Genomic DNA, 21,356 nt, shown 5'->3' with positions numbered 1-21,356 from the left:
GCTCCTGGAGCCTTTAGGTCCCGGCCGACAGCTCCTCCTCCACGGCCGCCTCCCACTCCTGGAGCCTCTGGGTCTGGGCCGCCTGCTCCTCTTGGTGGGCGGCAAGCTTGGCCTCTCCCTCCACCACGGCCGCCTCCCGTTCCACAAGGGCAGCTTCCTGCTCCTTGATCAGCCCCATCACCGCCTTGGCCTGGTTGGTCAGCTCCAGGGCGGTCTTCGTCTTCTCCTCCGCCACGCTCACCCTCATCTCCGCCACGAGCTCTCGCTCGATGGCCTGCGCCTCCCGCCGGGTGGCCGCTCTCTCCCGCTGGGCAGCTGCCGCCTCTCGGTCGAGAACCTTCTGCAGCTGCTCCTATAGGTCTTCACGCTCCTGCGCGATCTCGGCGCACTCCCCGGCGTAGCGGGCGGAGACTGTCTTGATGCGGTCCTCCAGGCGGCGCTCCCAGTTGGAGAGTCGGAGGCGCTCTGCCTCCAGCTCCTCCCACTCCTGGCGGATACCTACCTCCAACTCCTCCAGTGCCTGCTGGCACTTGGCCAGGAGGCGGGGGAGGGGGACCTTCGCTGGGCGAGGGAGAAGGTACCTCCCGTACACCACCTCCGGCTCCTCCTCCTGCGAGGGTGGTGTGGCGGTGCTGGCGACCCCTGCGACCTCCGATGCTGGTGCCTCTGCCGCTGTCGTAGCCTCCTCTGCTGTTGGCTCAGCTGGAGAGGCCCCCGCCATGGTGTCCGCCACTACCGCCGCTGCTGGCGCCTCGGCCGTCACAGCGGGACGGGCAGCCTCCTCCTGAGGTGCGGCTTCCGGCCTTGGGGGCGTAGCCTCCGGCTCCGGACCTCCGGGTTCGAACTCTACCGGTGCTGGCGCAGGTGGAGTCCCTGCTCGTGTTGTCGCCGACCTCCCAGCAGGGGAAGATGAAGGTGCTGGCTGGGGGCCGGACGCCCCAGCTGGTGCGACGCCGGCAGACGCGCTAGATGCATCCGAAGAAAGGGGCCTGTCATACACCAATGGGGTTAGGGCCTAGAAGTTCAATGGAATAATTAAAAGCTTTGAGAAGACTACTTACACGAAGTCATACCACTCCCAACCACCACGGGCAATTGGGGGGGGGGACCTCTTTTCCCGCCGAGGACCCCCCGGACTTTTGGTGGAGGTCCCCGGCCGCTGGCGCTCCTGGCGGTGGGGGCGGGGTTTGTGGCCTTGGCTCGGACGGTGGTAGAGGCGTCGCTGGGCGCCGCGCCGTCGGTGGCGGCGGAGGAATCTGCTACTCCAAAGAAGGCCGCCGCGCCTCCTCCGGCCTCCCCTCCGGCTGCTGGCGTTGCGACGGAGGTGGTGGAGCTCTGCTCTATCTCTCCGCCTCCGCCGTCTTCTGGCGCTTGGGGGCCGGCTCCCCCACGAAGGAGCCGTCACCACGCTGGAGCCTTCGGGCCTTGGACCCCTCTGCTTGGCCGCTCTGCGTCGGGGCCGCCCCCTGCGCCTCATCATCCCTTCAGGTCGGGGCGGCACCCGCATTGTCCTTGCGACGGTGCTCCGCCACCGGCGCTTTATCCTTTCCCTTCCCGGCGGGGGCCGGACCTCCGGGGCTTGGCCCCCCGGGACCTTGGCTGGTGCGCTGCTGGCGGTCGGGTGAGGCGCCAGGGATGTGGATCCCGCGGTTGGGGTCGCCTCCTACCTGCCGAACCGCCAGACCACCCTCGTCGAGGGTCGGCATCAACGCCAAGACTGACGACCGCAACGCCTGGTCCTCGCATAGGGCCTTGACCCCGCTCGGGAGGACCAGTGTCTCCAGACTGAACGAGTCGCCGGTCATCCCCTGGATCGCGACCTCCAGCTTCGCCCTGGTGAAATCGGTGCCAGGCCCACGCGCGATCCTGCAGCAGTCGTTCGGCCCCGCGTACATGCAGGCCATCCTTTTCCGCTGCTGCAGTGGGGCAATCCGCCGCTTCAGGAAATCGCCCAGCACCATCAGGGACGTCAGGCCGCCCTTCGCCAGATTCTTGACCCGGTTCAGGACCGGAACGAGCCCCTCCGGCAGCGACGGCTTGGCCTTTCAGGTGCTCCGGTCGCTCTGGAGCCTCTCTGTTGGCAGCTCCAGGCGGTCGTTAGGGTTGGCCTCGGCGATGACCCAGCCGTCACGCCAATCCTCCCACTTAGCGCTGGAGAAGGCGCTGATGTAGGAGTTCGCCATCCCGTGCCGGAGCTCGAAGTAGTAAGCGCCGACCTCGCGCTTGCTCCTCCCTGTCCCGACCAAGGCATAAAAATGCCTGAAGATAGCGGTACAGGGACGGACCCCCACGAACATCTCCATAAAGTGGGCGAAGACCGCCACGAGGAGGACGGAGTGGGGGGTGAGGTGCTGGAGCTGAAGGCCAAACTCCTCCAGGGCAGGAGGAAGAAGGAGGAGATCGGTGGTACCAACCCGCACATAGCGTACGAGTTGAAGAGGAAGAACTCCCTCACGGCAAGGTCGCGGAGGGGGATTTTGCCGGCCCGAATCCTCTCGGCGTGCTCCGGCGCGGTTCATCCCAGAACGCGATGCACCAGGTCCAGCTGGCTCTGGCTCTGGAAGCGGCGTGGAAAAGGGAGAGAAGACATGATGATGGACGCTGCGATTGCAAGGGATGGATTGCAAGGGAGCAGGAAGGAGAAGGAATGCCGAGCACAAGAAGGTAGATTGCAAATGTGCGTGCGGAGACGAAGGGGCGCGGCGGCGTCTGGAAATGGCAAGAGCGTAAAGGTTGCCAATCTCTGCGGCGCCTGATTTTATACAAAGCTGTTCACCCTCTCGAGCTCCGTGGTGACCGAGGAGAAGCAGAACGGCTACCTGCACCAGGCCCCCTCCTCTCACACTCAATGACTGGTGGGCCCGGGCCCGCCAGTCAAAGGAGTGGCCGCTGGGGCAGGGGGAAAAGGCGGAATCCGAACCGCCCGAGCCGTGGGACGGGCTCGAATAAGATAAGAATCTGAACCGCCTGACGCGCACGGCGTGGGCAGAGGACGGGCCCCTCTGGGATCCCGCAAAGGGGGAAAGGACATTCCTGCCCTTTCTTTCAGCGGAAACAAGCTGGCCACCCGGCGCGACGCTGGGATATGGCCCCACCTGCGGATTCGTTCCTCATCCGAGGTGGGCCCGGGGGCCTCTGTCTGTACATACGGATAGGGGTACCTTCTGCTATGGTGTCCAGACACTTAGCGTCTCGCTGTCGCCTCACAGGAGAACGCGAAGGTGTCAAGCTCCGGCGTGTGCGCCAAGCGCATCGTGGTGGACGCGCGCCACCACATGCTCGACCGCCTATCCTCCATCATCGCCAAGGAGCTACTCAACGGCCAGAAGGCCATTGTAGTCCACTACGAGGAGATTTGCCTCTCCGCGGGCCTAGCCCGCTAGGAAGTCATCTGACAGACTGTCCACCCTAGTGGACACAGGGTTTTCCAAGCCTACAACCACCCTTGTCCTCTGGGAGATGGGACGTATGGTCCGGACCTGCCAGCTGGGACCGTGGTCTCCAGACCTCCCCCCTGAGCTCTTATAGGTCCGCCCCCCCCACGTGCCCATGAGGGCAAGGTACTTGGGGATGGCCTCCACAGGCCCGGACCCCATAGGGGGTCCGGCGCCGCCACGTGTGGGAGCCACACCCCTATGTGCCTGTCTCTCCAGCTGGCCTCGGGGGCCCGGACCCCCCTATTTCCTCCGGGAAGGGGTCCGGTGCCGCCACGTGCCACCAAGGTGGCGACTCCAGGGTCGGCCCTGCCACGTGCCCGTGGCAGAAGGCCCTCTACGGGACGCCGGCCCAACAACCGCATTAAATGCGGTTGGGTGGGCTGTGCGCGCCCAAGTCAAAGCATGGTCTGCCAAACTGACACCACGGTAAGCCCGCCTGTTACCGAGATGGCGCGTCACGGTGCCCTGTGCGCAGGCAGACGGCGTGTTGTCACATCACAGCGTTGTGCGTGGGTGATGATGGCCTGCTGCAGGTGAGCCGAGGCGTGCGCTGTAACAGTGTGCGCGGAGGTGACGGTGCAGCAGGTCAGCACTGCTTCTTCGCCTGTCAGAGGGTCGTGACCCAACAGTGGCAGCACGGCTTCCACTGTTGGGTAACACTGACAGCGGTCACTGTGCCGGCAAGGCGGCACACGGCCATATCTTGGCTGTAGATACGCACATCAACTTTCCGATAGTGAGGACTACGGAGAGGAGCTGGAGATGAAGATCTCCATATCTCTTGTAGAACAGGCTCCTGTTGGCCGGACCCACCTGTCGGGGTCCCGCACAGTGTAAGCACCTCCCTTGGACTATAGCTTCCACAATCAATACAACACCCAAGTGGACGTAGGGTATTACGCTCCGGCGGTCCGAACCACTCTAAAATCCTTGTGTCTTTCCTGTGTTCATCCGCCCATCGATCAAGCGCACCTAGGCCTCCCCAAACTCTTCCTTAACTAGGATTAGGCGGGTGCATTCCGCCACCTGGCTGGAGATTTCCTCCGACAAGTACCCACTTGCATCTTTAGATGCTGGCCTCAAGAAGAGGAGGGACCTATCTACTGGACATTTCACGTGTGATTTCAGTTTCAGGATCTCGGATGGTCTTCATTAGGGAACCTATAGTTACAAAAGAGTTGTGCCCGGAGCAGTACCTTGCGGAGCCGATCCTCCACGTCCAAGATGTGATGTATGGAAGGGTGAAGGGTCATGAGAAGTTTGAGGCTCTAGATGGATGTCTCAGTTACCCCCATATTATAGCTAGTATGTCTTTGCTTGAGAGATTCGGGAGCTAAAAAGTAAAAACTACAGCCATCAAGAGGAAGCATTAGGCATAGGAAGCATGCTATGAAAAATGGCGTCACACTCTATTAATTTCTTCAGTATAAGACTTATGTAGGTTGTAGGCGGATATTTGCAAAAATTTTGTATGTAGCATGTTACAAGTTACATCATGGTTATGGTACGATGTCACAAGTTACAAATATTCTGAAAATACTACCTTGTTGTATGTTCAGTTTGAAACGGAATGATGCGTGACGGATGGTGAAGCTTAATCAGATTTTTATGAGACAATAAAATTGCTTGTCATTGGGTTACTCCATGCAGATGCATCAGCCCCAGAGTAATGTAGGTGCTGAGACTTGTATATTTTTTTTAAAAAAATATTTTGGTAAATTTATTATGTTTGCTGTTGCATGATTGGTTGCCTAATGGAAATGGAATAGAGAATGGTTAGTTGGTCCACGAAGAGGTGGGATTTTGGCGAACTGAGTGATTTTATACATGCATGAAAAAAACATTGGATTTGCTTCATCTGAAAGAACAACAATTTGTTTTTGAAAACTAGTATGAAAGAACAACTTCATTGACGTGGCCTATGCTATTCGGCCGGTCAAAGTCAAAGAAAGAGATGTGGAAAGCAGGGAATCGAATCGGAGGCCCAGAAGGCCCATTTCGCTCGTGGCATTACTCCTCTTCCTCAGCTCACTCATCTGCTCATGGCTCATGCGCTCAGGAATGCTGCAGAGTGAAGAGACGGAGCAGGTCAATCAGTGGGGGTGGGACTTTGCTCTTACCGCCGGGGACGGAAGAAGGCGCTGGCGGCCGACGACCGGAGCAGGCGCCGATGAGGGGACACAGAGAGGAAGCCCGGGGGCATGATGCAAAATTCTCATCCGAAATAGGGGTCATTTGCATATATTCGGATCGCGATTCCTAACCACGATCCGAAATAGAGGTTATTTGCATATATATATAAGGAGATAAATATAAACATTCTGATCGCGATTATTAATCACGATCCAGTCTGAAAATTTTCCTGCAAATGTTCCAGGCCGGGGCCATGGCACCCCGTGAGGTCGCGCCGCCTCCGGCGACCCCCGCGGGGTCCTTTGCCGAGCATCCCGCACTCTCCACAGCAAACTTCAGGGGCCAATCCTCTCCCTCCGGTCTCGCGCGCGGCCACAGCAACCTCCGCCGTTGGCTGCTGCGGTGCGGACCGGGAGGAGACAAAGATGAGCTCGGCCAACGCGCGGTCAGCTCTGCTTGTCGTCGCCCCGCAGGAACCAACCAGCCGCGCATTCCAGATTTTCACCTCAGGTATTTATTTATCCGTAGCCTAAACTCTACTAAGCACGTAATCATGTCTGATTATCTCGTATCTGGTTTGGCCCTTGGCCTGGCCGTATGAGCCCCAATCTGAAGCATTACTCTGCCTTTGTTATAATTTGTTCCATCCTTAATTCTTTTCGGCACCTCCAATTTCACCTACTTGCGATATGGTAGTGGAAAACAATCTCCATGAATTTCTCATGCTGTGTATGGGCTGGTAAGTTGGTGCCTGCATGAACCTTTTGGTTACTGCCAAAGTATCTGTAGCTCAGCACAAATCATCCATTACAAACTGACAATAGATCTTTTCTGAGGGTGCTAGAATACATGGAAAATTGGAGGTCATATCTTGAAAAATCTCAGGTACTTCTGTACTATAGCAGTGTAGCTACTTGGTTATATGCAAAGCCAGTTAAGTAACTATATTTCCTATCGTTCCGCAGCGTCACTTTGTTGGCGCATTGCAGTTGTTATGTTTTGTTTTTTCCTCGACCTGAAAGCTTTTAATTTTTTTCCATGGGTAGTTGGATGGATTGATAGGTCTGGGAAACCATGGAAACAGCTTTTATCTGCAGGACATCCAAGTTGCAAGCTGAGCAGTTGATGTCGAGGACTTCAGAAGCCCATTGATTCAGAGAAGACTCCTGATTGTGTTTTCTATACTTGGTTGCAAACCTCCTTCAAATTTCTTTTTTTCTCCTCTTCCTTCCCTATTCTTTTTAGCTAGTTTATTCAGTTTTCTTTCTTTTCTCCCTTTTAGCTCAATTTTGCTCCTCCTTTTCTCATATAAGATTATGCATACAGCAGCAGGTGTCTCCTATACTGTGTAGCTCTCGAGAAAAAAAAATGAAGTAATCTCTGTCCCAGCTGGAACCGAAGGTACTGCTGTTCTTAATACGTCCTTGATCTCCTCATAGCACTTTCATCCTGTCATCCAACTGCCACCAAATGGAGATTCTTCTTTCTCTGCAGTCCTGGGTGAGCTGACACCACTGAATTTAGTGTAGAGGGATGTCAAGCATGGCGTCAGTTCATCGACTGATGCGTACATATGCTGGATGAACGAACAGTGTGCCCATTTGCATCTTCGCCGCTGGTGAGTTCGGCGGCGAATGGTGTGGGGATTTGCTCAACGACGGCGGCCAGCGGCGGCCTGAGCGGGAGCGGGTGGGTGAGGAGACAGAGAGTGAGAGCCGATCAAGGGGTGATTTGCAAAATTTCCACCCAAGGAAGGGGTATATTTGGATCGCGATTATTAATCTCAATTCAAAATAAGGGTTTATCTGCATATATTCAGGGTGTTACGTACAAATATTCGGATCGTGATTATTAATGGCGATCCAATCTAGGGTCTACTGAAAATGTTCCTGGACGGCGACATGTCTCCCGGCGAGGTCGCGCCGCCCCGGCGAGCCCCGCAGGCTCCGCGCCCAAGCAATCTACGCTCGAACCCGCTAATTTCAGGGACCAAGCCGCTACCTCCGATCTCGCGTGTGGGCAGCAACGGCCTCCGCCGTAGTCTACCGCGGCGGGCGGCGGCCCTGGAAGAGGAAGACACGCTCGCCCAAGCGCGCGATTGTCTCGGCTCGCCGTCGCTGCACGAAAACCGCCCGGCCGCCCGTTCCAGATTGTTTAACATCCAGGTATTTATGCCTACGAACGCAATCATCTCTGTTCAGCTCGTGTCTGAACTCCAATCTGAGTTCCTTTTTTTTTTTGCAATTCACTCCATCGTTGTCATTCTTTTCATCCAATTGAATTTCATCATTTTGAGATGTGTATAATATGGTAGTTCAATTGAATCCCATTGCATTTCAAATGCCAAAATTGCTGCTACAAGTGTTGCAGTCAGATACAGAGTTCAGAACAATGTCTGATTGACTTTAGCAGTTCAGTTAGCCTTAGTTGTCAAGGATATAAGTAAGGTCTCGTTTGGATCCTTGGAATTAAATTCCATTCTAATAATTATAATTTAGATATAAATTAATTAAACTAATATAGTTGTATATAGTTGTATGTATAATATATTTATATATTATTGTTGATCATATGGAAGAGGTATTTATGTACTGCACTTCTGCTATAGAGAAGTGAGTCCAAAAATGTGTTATAAGTTGTACATTAGAAACATGACATAGGGAACTATAGAATCAATTTTTATCTTCCACCCCATAAATTTAAGATAAGCTTATATATATTTTGGAAAGTTATGGAATACCACATTCCAAGATAAATAGGTTACTTAGATTTCAATTTCTTCCCAGACGGGGCCTAAAGGAAAAAAAATGGTGATGTAACAGCCTATTCAGTGCCAACTAATGCATGTTTCTCTTCACACAGTACAAACACACTAGGTATAGAATCTGCGTGTTCAGATTGCATTTGCCTTCTGTTTTCATTTCAACCCTGCAGGCCATTTTGTTAATCGAAAACCATGCTCATGTCTGCAATGTTGCATTTACTGGGCCGCCTTTTGAAGCCCGTATTGCCTCTTTGAGGGATCATAAGTGCCTAAGATTTCGGCCCAGGAAAAGAAGCCCTAATAAGCTGTAACCATTGATATTTCTGTTTGGCCTGTTTGTGTTTGCAACATTGAGGAATAAGACTATTTTGGATAAGCACGGTGTGCAAATCCGGCAAAACACCGGAGTGCAGAGTGCTAAAGACCGAGCGTTTTTAGGGTCAAAACAGACATTTTCAGCAAACGAACTTTACTTGGATGATCAATACTCAAAGAGCGGCTAGCTTGAAAATTGTTCAAAGTGAGTGACTTCAAGTGCTGCAAACCACTGCTGGCACAACTCACTTGCAAGTTGCATCTGTTGCTTCAAGGGAGCGAGACGAACGATGATGCGTCCGAGGTTTGAATTGACCAAGCTCTCGAGGAGCCCTGCCACGAGCGATGACGATCCATGTGATCAAGTCAATCTATCCCTTCAGGAGCGTGCCACTTCGCAACTTGGACCTGCCAGACACTGATGAGCATCCAGAAAAGGACAAAAGGGGGACAGTAACTTCATGACCGTACTAAAGTTTTTGAGGCCCTAGCGCGAGATATAAAATGGAATCCTACATATCGTAAATATAAATATCCAAAATAAATTGAAATTTATTATTTAACTTCGTGTGTTTGGCGGTGCTAATAAATAACATAATCAATTAAGCTAAAGGAGAAAATATCGAACCTTTCTTACCATTATTTTTTAACCTCTATTATAAATATAATCAGCGTCTCAGTGACAATTAAAAAGTTGAAAACTCAGCAAAATAGCGACAGATAGTCAGCGACAATCAGCAAGTTAGCAACTCAGGAGTCACGGTTATAGTGTGGCACTGCCGTAGGTCATGGTGTCGGCGCTTCGCCGAGCGCGTCAAGTCGAAGTTAAACCGTCTAATCCTAGGTAGCAACGAGGCCTTAAGGAAATAAAGTGTCGGTCCTTCAAATTTGATTTCCGTATGTTAGCTCTGGCCTGTTCGGCTGTGGAAAGGAATCAGCATTTAGGAGCTAATTTAGAAGCTACGGCTGGCTATCACCCGGGCCTAATTAAGTGCTGATTAATTAGGGGGCCCCAGGATTTTGGGGGCCCGGTGCGGTCGCGCTGATAGCATCGCATAAATATACGGGCCTGAGTATCTTGTATGAGATGCTTAGGTAGCTTGTCACTTCATCAGATAATATACTTTGAGACGTTTTCACCATCAGGATCAATGGAGCATGATCTGAATCAATGTCTGTTGTTGTCACTCTGTTCATGCTGCCTGACTGATGGCAGTGTCATCATCAACAGCCTAAAGCTATCCTGCTAGCTGTTCCTTCAGTCCGTAACTGCAGATTATCTGGTAGATTATGCCTGTTTGAATGGGTGAAAGAGAATCCAAGGCACGAGGCACCTCTAAGTCAAAATGTCAATTGGGGGAAAAAGAACACAGCACATATGCGTGCCTTCAAATTGCGTTGGTTTTCGTACTCCCGAGGCTGGTCGATCATTGGCATGCACGTCCGAGGTTCGCTTTGACGAATCCTGCAACAATATGTGTCCCCAAACATGTAGAGTGTATCTCAATCTCTTGCAGCTGCACCTGCGCACTGATCGCGAGACCAACCACTAAAAATGGGGGCATCTCTTGTAAGCTGCTTCCTACTTTACGAGTTGCCAACAGCGTCCAATGCCACAGCGAAGGATACAAGTTGCATGGAGGCATGCAGTGGAAGCATGGGCTCGAGCAACTTGCCACCGGACTGCTGGTGCATGGGGCAGCTAAATGTAATAGCCCGTTGGCATATACAGTATATTAACTCTGGATGGTGCATGTTGGCCTGTTGCCGTGTGGTCTGAAATTCTGAATCTGGTGGACTGCTGTACTAGACATTCAGCAGAGATCAGCAGTTCAGTTGTCGACTTGTCTCTGCTACGAGCCACAATTATGCTCTACTAGCATGGATCAGTCTGCTACTTGAGCTACTGCAAGCTCCAAAAGTTGCCAACGCAACAGATTCAGAACTGCATTCAGAGATGTCGCCCTATCATTCTGTGCTTAGCCCAGCCTGGCGTATCGACAAGCAGTGACCTTTTAGGTGCCGATGTACACCGAGCAGCCCACAGTGTCCCGGCCTGTTTGCTTGTCTTGCAACTTGCGGTTTCCCGCCAAGATTCGGTATCCGCTACAGGTGCACTAGTTGTTTCCTGATTTGGTTAGTTCTTTGGATCAAACAAGTGTAGTCAAACACTGAGACAGTTCTTTAACGATGCACCTTTAGCTTGTATTGCTGCCTTCACGCTAAATCATCAGAACTTTTCGTCAAAACGTTAAACCATTTGAAGAATCCAGGAAGCTATCTATCGAGTCAAAAAGCTCCATGCATGCTTGCAGGGTGCTGCGCCTGTGCAGCGCGTGCCTACCAACAGAACCGAAAAGAAGCTTTGCAAACATTTTTTTTTTGGTGATAGTGTGTTCCAATTTTGTTCTCCACTCTCATTTGTTAGTATACCTGCAACCCTACGCTATGTTACCCTGGAATGTAGTTTACAGGTCATTAAATACTCCAGAGAAATATTGAAATTTAGTTTCATAATTTGGGAGTCACAGGCAGAGTCTGTGAAGAAATACTATGGCTGTATGGCATGTTGTGCATTTGTGGTTCTATTGTATCTATGCACATAGAATCAGTACATTAGCTGAGTACAGTAAGGAATTGGACATTAGAATAGCTAATTTAAAAGATTGAAACTTTTCTCCGGATCAAAATATGGTACCAATTCTGGATAAACGTCGAACTTTCCGTGTGTTAATTGCTTAGCCATGAAGCATATTATGTTAGTTTGGAAGCAATTGTTAGTTTGGAAGTCTTCACCTGGTAGCGTGACAATTAACCATTTGACAGTGAGACTCACAATCTGAAGGAGGAAACAATAAAGGAACAGTATGAAGTGGTGAGTCTCAAGTTGCCTTCTAGGCATTTCATTTGCATTGATGAAACCAAACTTAGTCACAGTGCCGTGCACAGGTGAAGGAGCGTACTTCGGGATCAAACAATTATGGCGCAGGCTCTCATGTCATGGAGTATGGGGATAAGACCTTCAAGGGCGAGAAGCTTTACCTTTATCAAGGTTTCGATCCTGCTAATGCCAACGTCACAAATAAGCTGCTTTGGCGAGGCCAAAAGGCTGTGGTCAACCAAAGAGATGCAGATATTTTATTCCTTTGGAAGAGGGTAAGTTCTTGTGCTATACCAGTACCTCAATTAGCTTGTTGTGTTCCTTTCTGAAATATGAAAATGAACTTATTTATCTAGTACTCTGACAATTTGTTTGCTCCTGTTTGTTACATTCTCATTTTTTCTCATGTAACAAATATTTCCACAGACAACAATAAGGCCATAAGGGGCGTGTTTATAATTATGTATTTCTTCAAATGATTGTTATTTACATCCTATCACTCTCTCTGACTAAAGCTGCTATGTGCATGGATTATCCGGGTAGTCCTGGGCCAAGGTGACATGGTTTGGTAGCATGGCCGTCATATTCCTTTTTCTTTTTTTTTTCCTGAAAGACGGCAAGAGATTTGCCGCAAGTTTTATGAGACGAGAAGAAGAAAAATAGAGAGTGCAAGTACAGAGCGCCCTGCAAAGAAAGGCCGAAAACACAACTGAAAACAGCTCGACCCAGCTTTAAACCAACTGACAAAACAACTAAGCCTGTCATATCCCTTTTGTTTATGTTTATTTTGTGCACATGCTGCATTAGGATCTTTTTTACATTGTGGATTTCTTGTCTGTTGGTACCGTGTTAGCAATCACCGCAATGGGTGGGATCACATAGAGGGCTCACATCATGGAATCGGTGAATGATTACAATTTGTTGGTTTGGTTTTGGTTTCAGTATGAGCTGTTACATGAAAAATCTAGAGAGAAGCTTGAAGTTCTGAGGGAGATCACTGGAACTGTAACGCATAGGAAGCATCTCGACAGCAGCATTGATTTTATCGGAAAGCTTCTCTTTGGGGTTGAAAATGGGCCTTCCACGCTTGGAGCCGTTAGAGCTCCTGACCAGCCACTAGTTGATGATTGGGACTGTGTGAAGCGAATGGTAAGTTAAGAGACTCTTCTAAGACTCAATCATCCCCGTTTGTATACGAGAGCTATCTTGGCTGTCCTTGCTTGTGCTGAAGTGAACTAACTCGTTCTCACGAGCTTGAGAGCTATCTTGGCTGTCCTTGCTTGTGCTGAAGTGAACTAACTCGTTCTTACGAGCTTGAGAGCTATCTTGGCTGTCCTTGCTTGTGCTGGAATGTAGTTTACAGGTCATTAAATACTCCAGAGAAATATTGAAGGCGCTTATTATCAGAGTGATGATCTTTAATTAAGATCTGTTTGGAACGTTCCACTCCAGGCTTTCTAAATTCTAATACTTCAAAAAGGAAAAAACACACACGGTGGAGCAGATCCAATGAAAAACAGAATCCATGGAGCACATCTTTGCCTTCTCCACTAAAATGAACTAGGAGGTGGGACTACCCCATGACTTTAGCTTCTCCAAAAACGAAGATGAGAGAAGCAATGTGATCTATCTGGCGATCAATCTATTTGGTTCCATCATTATTGTTCAGTGAGATACATGAATATGTAACTCTATGGGAGGAAATTAGATTGTTGTCACGAGATGAAGGAGCTGAGGGCAAGATCACTTGGAGATGGACAACGGATGGAGAATACACCTAAAGCAGCAGCGCTTACCGCATTCAATTTAAGGGCCATTTCAAAAAATTATTAATCACCCCAATTTAGAGGGTAAAAGCTAAACCAAAATGCAAAATCTTTGAATGGATCCTCCTCCACCGGAAGATACTGTAGATAATTTTGAGAGAAGAGGATGGCCACATAACCAATTGTGCAAATTGTGAACTATGCACCTGAAACACCTGCTCATCTTCGCAAGGATTGCCCTTATACTTGTGCAGTTTGGATACAGGTGGTCAGATGGTTTGGTCTTCAACAAATGTTGCCCAGTAATTCCACAAGCACAATTTATCGATCGTGGAAAAGGTGCCGAAGGATTTTAGTAAGGAAAAAACCCACCTTTGATGGTCCAATGATGTATTTTTGGTGGAATATCTAGAAGGAGCAAAATTGACGAGTTTTTCAACAAGAGTCCAAGAAAGTTGTAGACGTGACGTACCTAATCAAAGAAGATATCCATCGTTTTCAAGCGGCCACCAATCTGAAAGGGAGCTGGGGATCATCGCCCTAATTTGTTATAGCATAGTTGCTGCTGGAGCTTTTTTTTTCTTGTTGATTTTCCTCCGCACCTATTTTTTTTCTCTCTAGTAGTCGTCTTTAAGTCTGGACTGGCTTCAGTCATATGGGGCTTTGAAGTTGTTTGTATGTTCTTAAACTTCTTCTTCTAATAAAAATTACGGTAAATCTCTTGTCGTTCCCTTAAAAAAATCTTGCTCATTTTCTATTTAACTGTTTGGAATTGGAATCCACAATCTCTCCCTCAAAAATGGGAAAAAAATGAACAAGGGTTCAAACAAGATTAATACAGTTTTTTCAAGGGACAAACGAGTAAAGAAATTAATTGATCTTCTGCCTGTTGTGCTAGCTTTGGAGGTCGGACCCTGAATGTTTTTCTTGTCGCACTTGCACATGCTGGTACCCTTGCATCCAAAGGTGCGTGCTGCAACACTCCACGGCCTACGTACTTCGGTCGCCGTATATATGTATATATGTAGTTATTACGAATTGAACGCAGACACTAGACTGCTTGAAATGCGCTTTGTTGACCGGCAAACCTACGAGCGGATCGGCATCAGCTGACTTTGACCGTTTGACTGAGGGAAATTAAACCTATCAAACGACGCTGGCTACACAAGGAGGTAGCAATGCAAAGCGTGTACAGCTGGCTCGAGATCGAACACCGTTATATTTCAGCCGCTTCAAGTTTTTGTCGGCACCTCATCAACGCTGAAAAAGTTTTGCGGCTCACTTTCCAAAGAGCGTCACCGGCAGTCTCCATTTTTCTAATAAAATATTAGTATTAAGGGAAGATACGCTCCCACAGTTTTCAATAACTCTCTATTTTCCCAATAATTAGTAATTTATCCTAATATTTCACCCTAACTCCTCTCAAATAAAAAGAGAATTTTGCCTCTCCCAATATGTTAGTTGTATTGGGATAAAATATTAAAAATTTTAAAAACATCTCCCCCAATAACCCATCAAAGTGATATTGGAATATCCGAATAACACCTTATTGGGAGACATTTATCAGGAGCTGGTGGAGATGCTCCAAGGGTGTGTTTGGATATGCTAAACTTTAGCACCTATTAGCATTCACATCCTTTCTAAAGTTTTTAAGTCTTGACTAAAATTTAGTCTATTGTAGAAACAAGGATACCGACTAGAAAAGGATGAATAGACGGTTTTAACTAAAACTATAAACACTTCTCAAATTTAATTAATAATATAAGTAAACTCCTATTTCTATCGAATCCTATCACTGGTGAGGGTTTGCAACCTCGGGTGATAAGTAGCAATTCAATCTTTAATAAATTAAAGTGCTCAAAATGAGTTGCATGAATGAAATAGAGCAAAGAGATAACCGGGCACGATACACGGATTTTTCCCATGGTGTCGATGATTTGCCGGTTACCGCTAATCCATGTTGAGGTGGATTCAAAGATTCAACCACTCCTCTATCAAGACTTCTCTTGATTTTGAGCCGGCTTAAATTAATGAACCTCTCTAAATCTCAATTTCAGTAGAGTTGCTCCTCACCACTCCGGCGAGATGAGCATAAGAATCTCTCACAAACCAAACCGGAGCCCCTCCACAGTCTTCTTGAAGGGCTCAACGATTTCACATTCTCCAAACCGTCTAGGGAACGGCAACTCACAAGAGTAATAAGTCAATGACGCTTGCTTGAAAACTCTTTAGTGCCATAAAGCTCAAACTCTTAATGCCATACACTAGGATGCTCTCACACTCATAAGGATGCAATCTCTAAGGAAGGTGAGCGAAGAGGACGTGAATGGATGCTCAAGAGAGTCAAGGAGACTTTCCAAAATGCCAAGAGACCTCACCCACGGCTGGACAAGGTGTACATATAGCCATCCCTACCCGTTGAAATAGAGTTATCGTAGACTGTCTGCCTCATAAAAATTGGATTGTTCGCCATTCAAACCCAACAGTTAGAAAAGCAATAAATGCATGTCAAATCGACCGTTTTAGTCCTGCCGGACTATCCGCCTCACAAGGCGCGGACCATCCGTTGTACAGGAAACTCGAGCACATAGAACTGAACTGCAAAGGTTCTAACTAAAATCTGGATTTAGCCCCTTCCACCATTCAAAAGATTTCACGCACCAGAACTAACATCATCTCTAACTAAAATCTTTATTAGCTGGCGGACCGTCCGCGGTTCATTTTTTTCTGCAAGCAAAAACACAATATTTCGATTCCAGATTTTGTAAAGGCTCGTGGACTTTCCGCCCCTCTAGGCTGGATGGTCCGTCTCATCGTTCCAGCACACATCTTCAAAATAGAAGAACACCATTTGTCAAATGAAGTTAGTCCTCATGCATATAGTGCAAGTATTTAAGCAAAATGGTACTATAGAACTATCAAGCAAATGCACATTAATCCCTCTTGATAGTACGGCTATTTATCCTATTCATCTAATCATGTCTCATTCACTAACCATCTTATGACCGGCAAAAATAGAAAAGTCTTATCATATATTTTTGCCTTGGGTTTTTCCCTCAACATCACCTCCAAGCTTTTTCATAGCATTGATACACGCTCACTTTTCTCCCACCTATATTCTTTTCTTCTCAAAAAATTGTTAGTCCACAAATATTATTAATTACCAAAATTTGAATTAGAGGTCTATATGCTTTCACCCACCCATTAGCACTCACCATTAACACTTTTATTTGGATGAACTAATTGTAAAGTTTAGCACTTTTAAGTATTAGCATAAGTACCCTGTTCGATGAGATTCGATGAGATCCAGCTGCTGCAAATTGCATCGACATATTCGAATCAAACACGTAGACAAAATCCATGGAGGACGAGGCGATCTAGCTAGGTTAGCTCCTTGTCGCCGTCGTGTGGCGACGATCGCCGGGGATCGATCTCGGTCGATGCTTGCGAAGTGATTAACCTGCACAATAAGCGAAATGATGGACCGAAGTGGCGGGTTTTGCTGCAGCGGCACATGGACAGCATGGTGGCGCCAAAGCAGATCACGATGTTGGCGGCTTGGCGCAATGCTTGATCTGGAGCTTTCGTGCATGTGCGCGTCGCGATGCCTGCAATGAGAGAGCTCCGAGAAGACGGGAGCTGCAGCGGCCTGCAGCTGCTTGCCTTGGAGAAGCTGCTAGGACCGTCAGGTCCTTTCTTGCAGTACACACAAACATGGTCTCTTCTCTCTTGGATTTATCGCGGCAGGTGGGTCGGGCTGGATATCAAGCCGACTCGGCTCGGCTCGGCCTGGCTCGTCAGGATAACGAGCTGGTTCGGCTCGGTTCATTATCCAAACGAGCTAAAAGTCAAGCTCGGCTCGGCTCGCCAGCTCGAGCTAGCTTTGAGCTCACGAGCTAGGGCAGCCATGATGCCTGTAGCAGGACCGATGGAGAAATCAGCGAGGCTGACATCGAGAATGAACTCTGGCCACACCATGGGGTGATGGTCACGGAGCGAGGAAGTCCGCTGCCACTTGCCTCATGGAGGACAGTGGTCGCCGCCGGTGTCCACCCCGCTATGGATTTAGCTGCAGGAACATGACGAACTCCAACAGGTCGTGACAAGAGGAGATGAGGGGTGGATCCAGTCGCCGCTAGAAGGGGATTAGCGACTGCTCTCCATATATGAGATGGGCAGTATCGAGCCTGCAAACATGATTCCTTGCCGGCCGCGGCAACATCAAAGAGCAGTGCCTCGCCTGCTTGCCGGATCTCGGCCGTGGCCTGTGGGTCTTGAACGTTGCGACCACCTCGGCCTCCATACATAGCAATTGGTGGACTCGTGCCTGGAGCTTGTGGGATAGGCAATGGTGGAGAGCTCTAGAACGGTAAGCAGAATGAACGGGAACTCAAAAGAGCAAGCCTGGACGGCAAGTACCAGCGGTGCGGCGGCGGCTGCATCTTGCGTTGCTCGTGGGATGGGGAAAACAGAATTCTGAACCCTCGGAGAACACTTAGGCTGGGCTGTCTTGGACCTTAACATTTGGCTCACAGTTCGTTTACAACCAAGATTCTACACCTAGCTCATGGCTCGTTTGGCTCGCGAGCAGCTCGAGCCAACTTGTTAAAATAAACGAGCAAAAACTCCAGCTCAGCTCGTTACAAAATTCTGTTGAGCCGAGCCGAGTCCGTCACGAGTCGAGCGAGCTAATGAACCACGAGTCCGAGGGAATTGGAGGAAGAAGAACTCGGAGATAGTTCCGCCGAAGAGCAGAGGACAGATTGATTGGAGAAGAAGTTGATTGTTTACAGATTAATCGATGTCCTCTCTCCTCTCGAGTTCGCGTATTTAACTCTCCTTACACGGGCAGTGCCCAGCTCATGCGTGCAAGCATGTTGGCCCACTCGGGACCAGATACTCTTGGGTTGGCGGTGTGTCCAGCAGATCTAAGCGAACCGCAGCAGCCGCTGCCACGTTCCCTTTTGATGAGCCTTACTTTGCTTAGCTTTATGACAGGGAATTTAACTTCGTTGAGCCATCCTATTCACGGCTTGATGCTACAGGTTGGAGTTCAGATACATCGAATATCTGCAAGATTTGGGTGTAACTGGGAATGATTCTCTGAAATTGTAAATATATCTAGCCGTCAAAATCTTGTGGCAGCTCTTAAACTAGAACATATGGGCAGATGGTCAGAGGAAGGTTGGGAGCCAGGAAAATAAAATATAATAGTATAAGCAGATTCTTACTTCAACTATCTAACTAGCTTGCTTGTCCATGCGCAGAAAGAAACTGATGTACAACTGGGATTGCGTGGAAACTTAAATAAGGTGGAAAATCAAATTAGGATGTACTTAAAAATAAAAGTTTTTTTTTTGGGGGGGTGTGTTCCCCTTTTTATGTACATTATTTTTTTGAGCGGTTATGTACGTTATTTCAGTAATGCAAGAATGTGACGTTCAGGACGACAAGTAAAGGTAAAATAATGAGTGAAATGAAACTTCATCAACTTTTCTTCATCATATAGACCTTGCACTCAATATATGGGAAGCTTTAAATTTGAATTTCAAATGATACATTGGGCTCACATTTTCACTTCTGGTGGCTTGAACTTGTCCCATGTTCTTATACAATCCAACAATATGTCAACTGCCTTGGGTTTTCTAATGGATAATTTTGAACAGGTCCAAATCAACAATGACCTCCTAATAATAACATGGTGTGGCACCATGGTACCACGTAGCTTATGGGTGTTTTGAAGCACATCTAAAAGTACGATAACTCTAAAATTTATACTACCTCCATCTTAAAATATAGCTATTTTTAGCATTTAAATTTTATCTTATAATATAGCTACTTTTAAGTTTTCAAGTGAGTTTTTTGGTATAAGAAGTCTAAAATACCCCTCCTTGCATGCAAATTAATTATGGCATGTAGATCTGCATGCAAGCTAAATAGAAAAGCTATAATTATTCTCAACTAAAGAAGGGTAATATAGATTTTTACTCTTCACACTTGATCTATCTAAAAAACTCTAGAAGAGCTATATTATGGGACAGAGGGGTAGTTAGTTTGTTTCTTTGGAGCCCTTTCTTCTCTATGTTTTATTGTTGGTTTATTTGAAGCTTTTAAATCCTGTTTCTCGAGGTTTAGATATTTTGTTCTTGTCAGTTGTATCCTGATCTACTATGTCCAAGGTTTTCCTTGGATCTTTTTTTCTTTGAACTCATAAGGATATTCTTCAACTGAAATTCTATTACAAAAGGAAAATAAAATCCTAAACGATTCTATCTACTAAGTTTAAATCTATTTGTGGCAGCGCGTGTACGAGCATCATCCTTGTCATAAAGAATACTCATTTCCATGCGAAAGAGGTTGCACACCATGTGTCGTTGTTAGTTGTTACAAGCTCTATGGAAGTAATTTTTTTAGATTTAACGATGTTGTGATTTCAGTGGTATGCGATATTCTCATCGATAGCGAGGCGTCTGTGGTGATTTCGTCAATATTAAAAATTTGCTAGCTCAGACTTCGAAGATGCTCATAGGGTAGTGTTTGCATACGCGTGTGCGTTGTGCGTTGTAATCGAGGAAAAAAAAAAAAGCTTGCTAGCCATATCGCAACAGCCATCATGGAGATCTCGTTAAGAAGCTAGGCAGACCCACTGTGATTCTTTTTTTTTTTCAAAAGACCCGGATCGGACCGGAGACCTATATTGTGATTCACCGGTGTGGATGCAATCTAATCTGACAGTCGTGCAACCGAGGCATCAAAATCCGGTGGCGGAATTCTTCTACTACTACTATAGATCACTTTGTTGTACTAGCGTGAATCCTCTGCCGTCATCTGAGCTCTTCCCTCCATTTCGTTGCGATCACACACGGTGGTTGGGGAGCAGACTCTACCGGATGCCTTCTGATCCGATCGGCCAAAAGCGTATCTTTGCGAATCCACTGCCCGTGGTTTAAACTCCTCGGCCGGCGCAAACAAATTAAAATCTCCACGCGAACAGTGATGCGTTTTAAGAACGGCGATCATGGACGCAGAGCACACTGTCAGTTGTAACGTCGCCATGGCCGACGACTCGTCAGTCGTTGCGTCCTTGCAGGGTGAGCAGGTTCAGGGCTTCCTTTTACCAGCGGCGGTGCCTTTCACTGAGACGGATAATGCCGGCGTGGTTCGGCTCGCGGTCTCCCGGCCGTCGGCATCGCCGGTCGTCGTCCCCATCTCCATGATTTGGATCTTAATCCACCGTCGGTCGGCGGCAGGCTGGACCGGTCCATCCACCATCACTTTCTAATCTGAATCTTAGTACTGGCCGATCAACCCTTTCAAATCGAATGATGACCTGCCAAAAAGCTCACGTCGTCACGCGCGCCTACGTGGCGGCACCTTACCAGCGCCTTCGTTCGCGTGAGATCAAACCGCTCCGGCGGCCGCGGTTTCATACCTCCGGTCGTCGCCGTGAACCTCCCTCCGGGACGACGGTGCGACGACGCACGCAATCAATGTCGCCTCATCCTGGGATAGATGATAACAACCAACACGTGTGCGCATGATGGCTCGATCATTGCTGCGAGATGCATGAACATCCCGGCGCACGCACGCGCGGTGACCGCGACACCGACGAGACAGGCATGCGGACAAGACGGCGGCAGGAGCAGCCCGCACCAGCGGTAGCCTACCATACAGGTGGCCGGACGCGCGTGCGAGCACGTATGCCCCCCGGTGTTGTGTCCGGATCGGGCTCCGGCGTGGCGAGCGCGCGCGAGAGTTCACGCGTGATGATGCGTGATCCCTGCTTACGTTCGCGGAAGATTCGTCGATCCCGGCCGGCCGATCTAATCCGCTTCGTCTAATCTCCGATCCCTTGGCCGCGGGGCAGGACGCTCCGTGCTGTGCTGGAGTCAAGCTTGCAGGAGCAGAGTGCAGAGATGATATGGTCCGGGGACAGGGAACGACGCGTGCTGCTAGCTAAGCTGGGGGCTGGACGGCTGGGGTCTACCGCACCTGCGATGGCGACGGCCTACTCGATCAAAAGCGACCGAAAGCGACCTGGTTAAGCACAGAACAGGACT

The 21,356-nt window shown here is 48.7% G+C and overlaps 1 protein-coding gene across 1 annotated transcript; it reads left to right on the top strand.

The window, feature by feature from the left end:
• The first annotated feature begins 1,635 nt into the window (after positions 1–1,635).
• On the top strand, positions 1,636–12,688 carry LOC112898465. Its single transcript, XM_025966797.1, has 4 exons — positions 1,636–2,102; positions 11,476–11,524; positions 11,599–11,805; positions 12,473–12,688. Exons 1-4 carry the CDS (start codon positions 1,636–1,638, stop codon positions 12,686–12,688), a joined length of 939 nt encoding a protein of 312 aa, XP_025822582.1.
• The last annotated feature ends 8,668 nt before the right edge of the window (positions 12,689–21,356 follow it).

The sequence above is a fragment of the Panicum hallii genome, chromosome 1, assembly GCF_002211085.1.
Source record: "Panicum hallii strain FIL2 chromosome 1, PHallii_v3.1, whole genome shotgun sequence".
NCBI classification, from domain to species: domain Eukaryota; kingdom Viridiplantae; phylum Streptophyta; class Magnoliopsida; order Poales; family Poaceae; genus Panicum; species Panicum hallii.
Note: the sequence above shows the minus strand (reverse complement) of the source record. Positions and strands in the feature narration are given on the sequence as shown.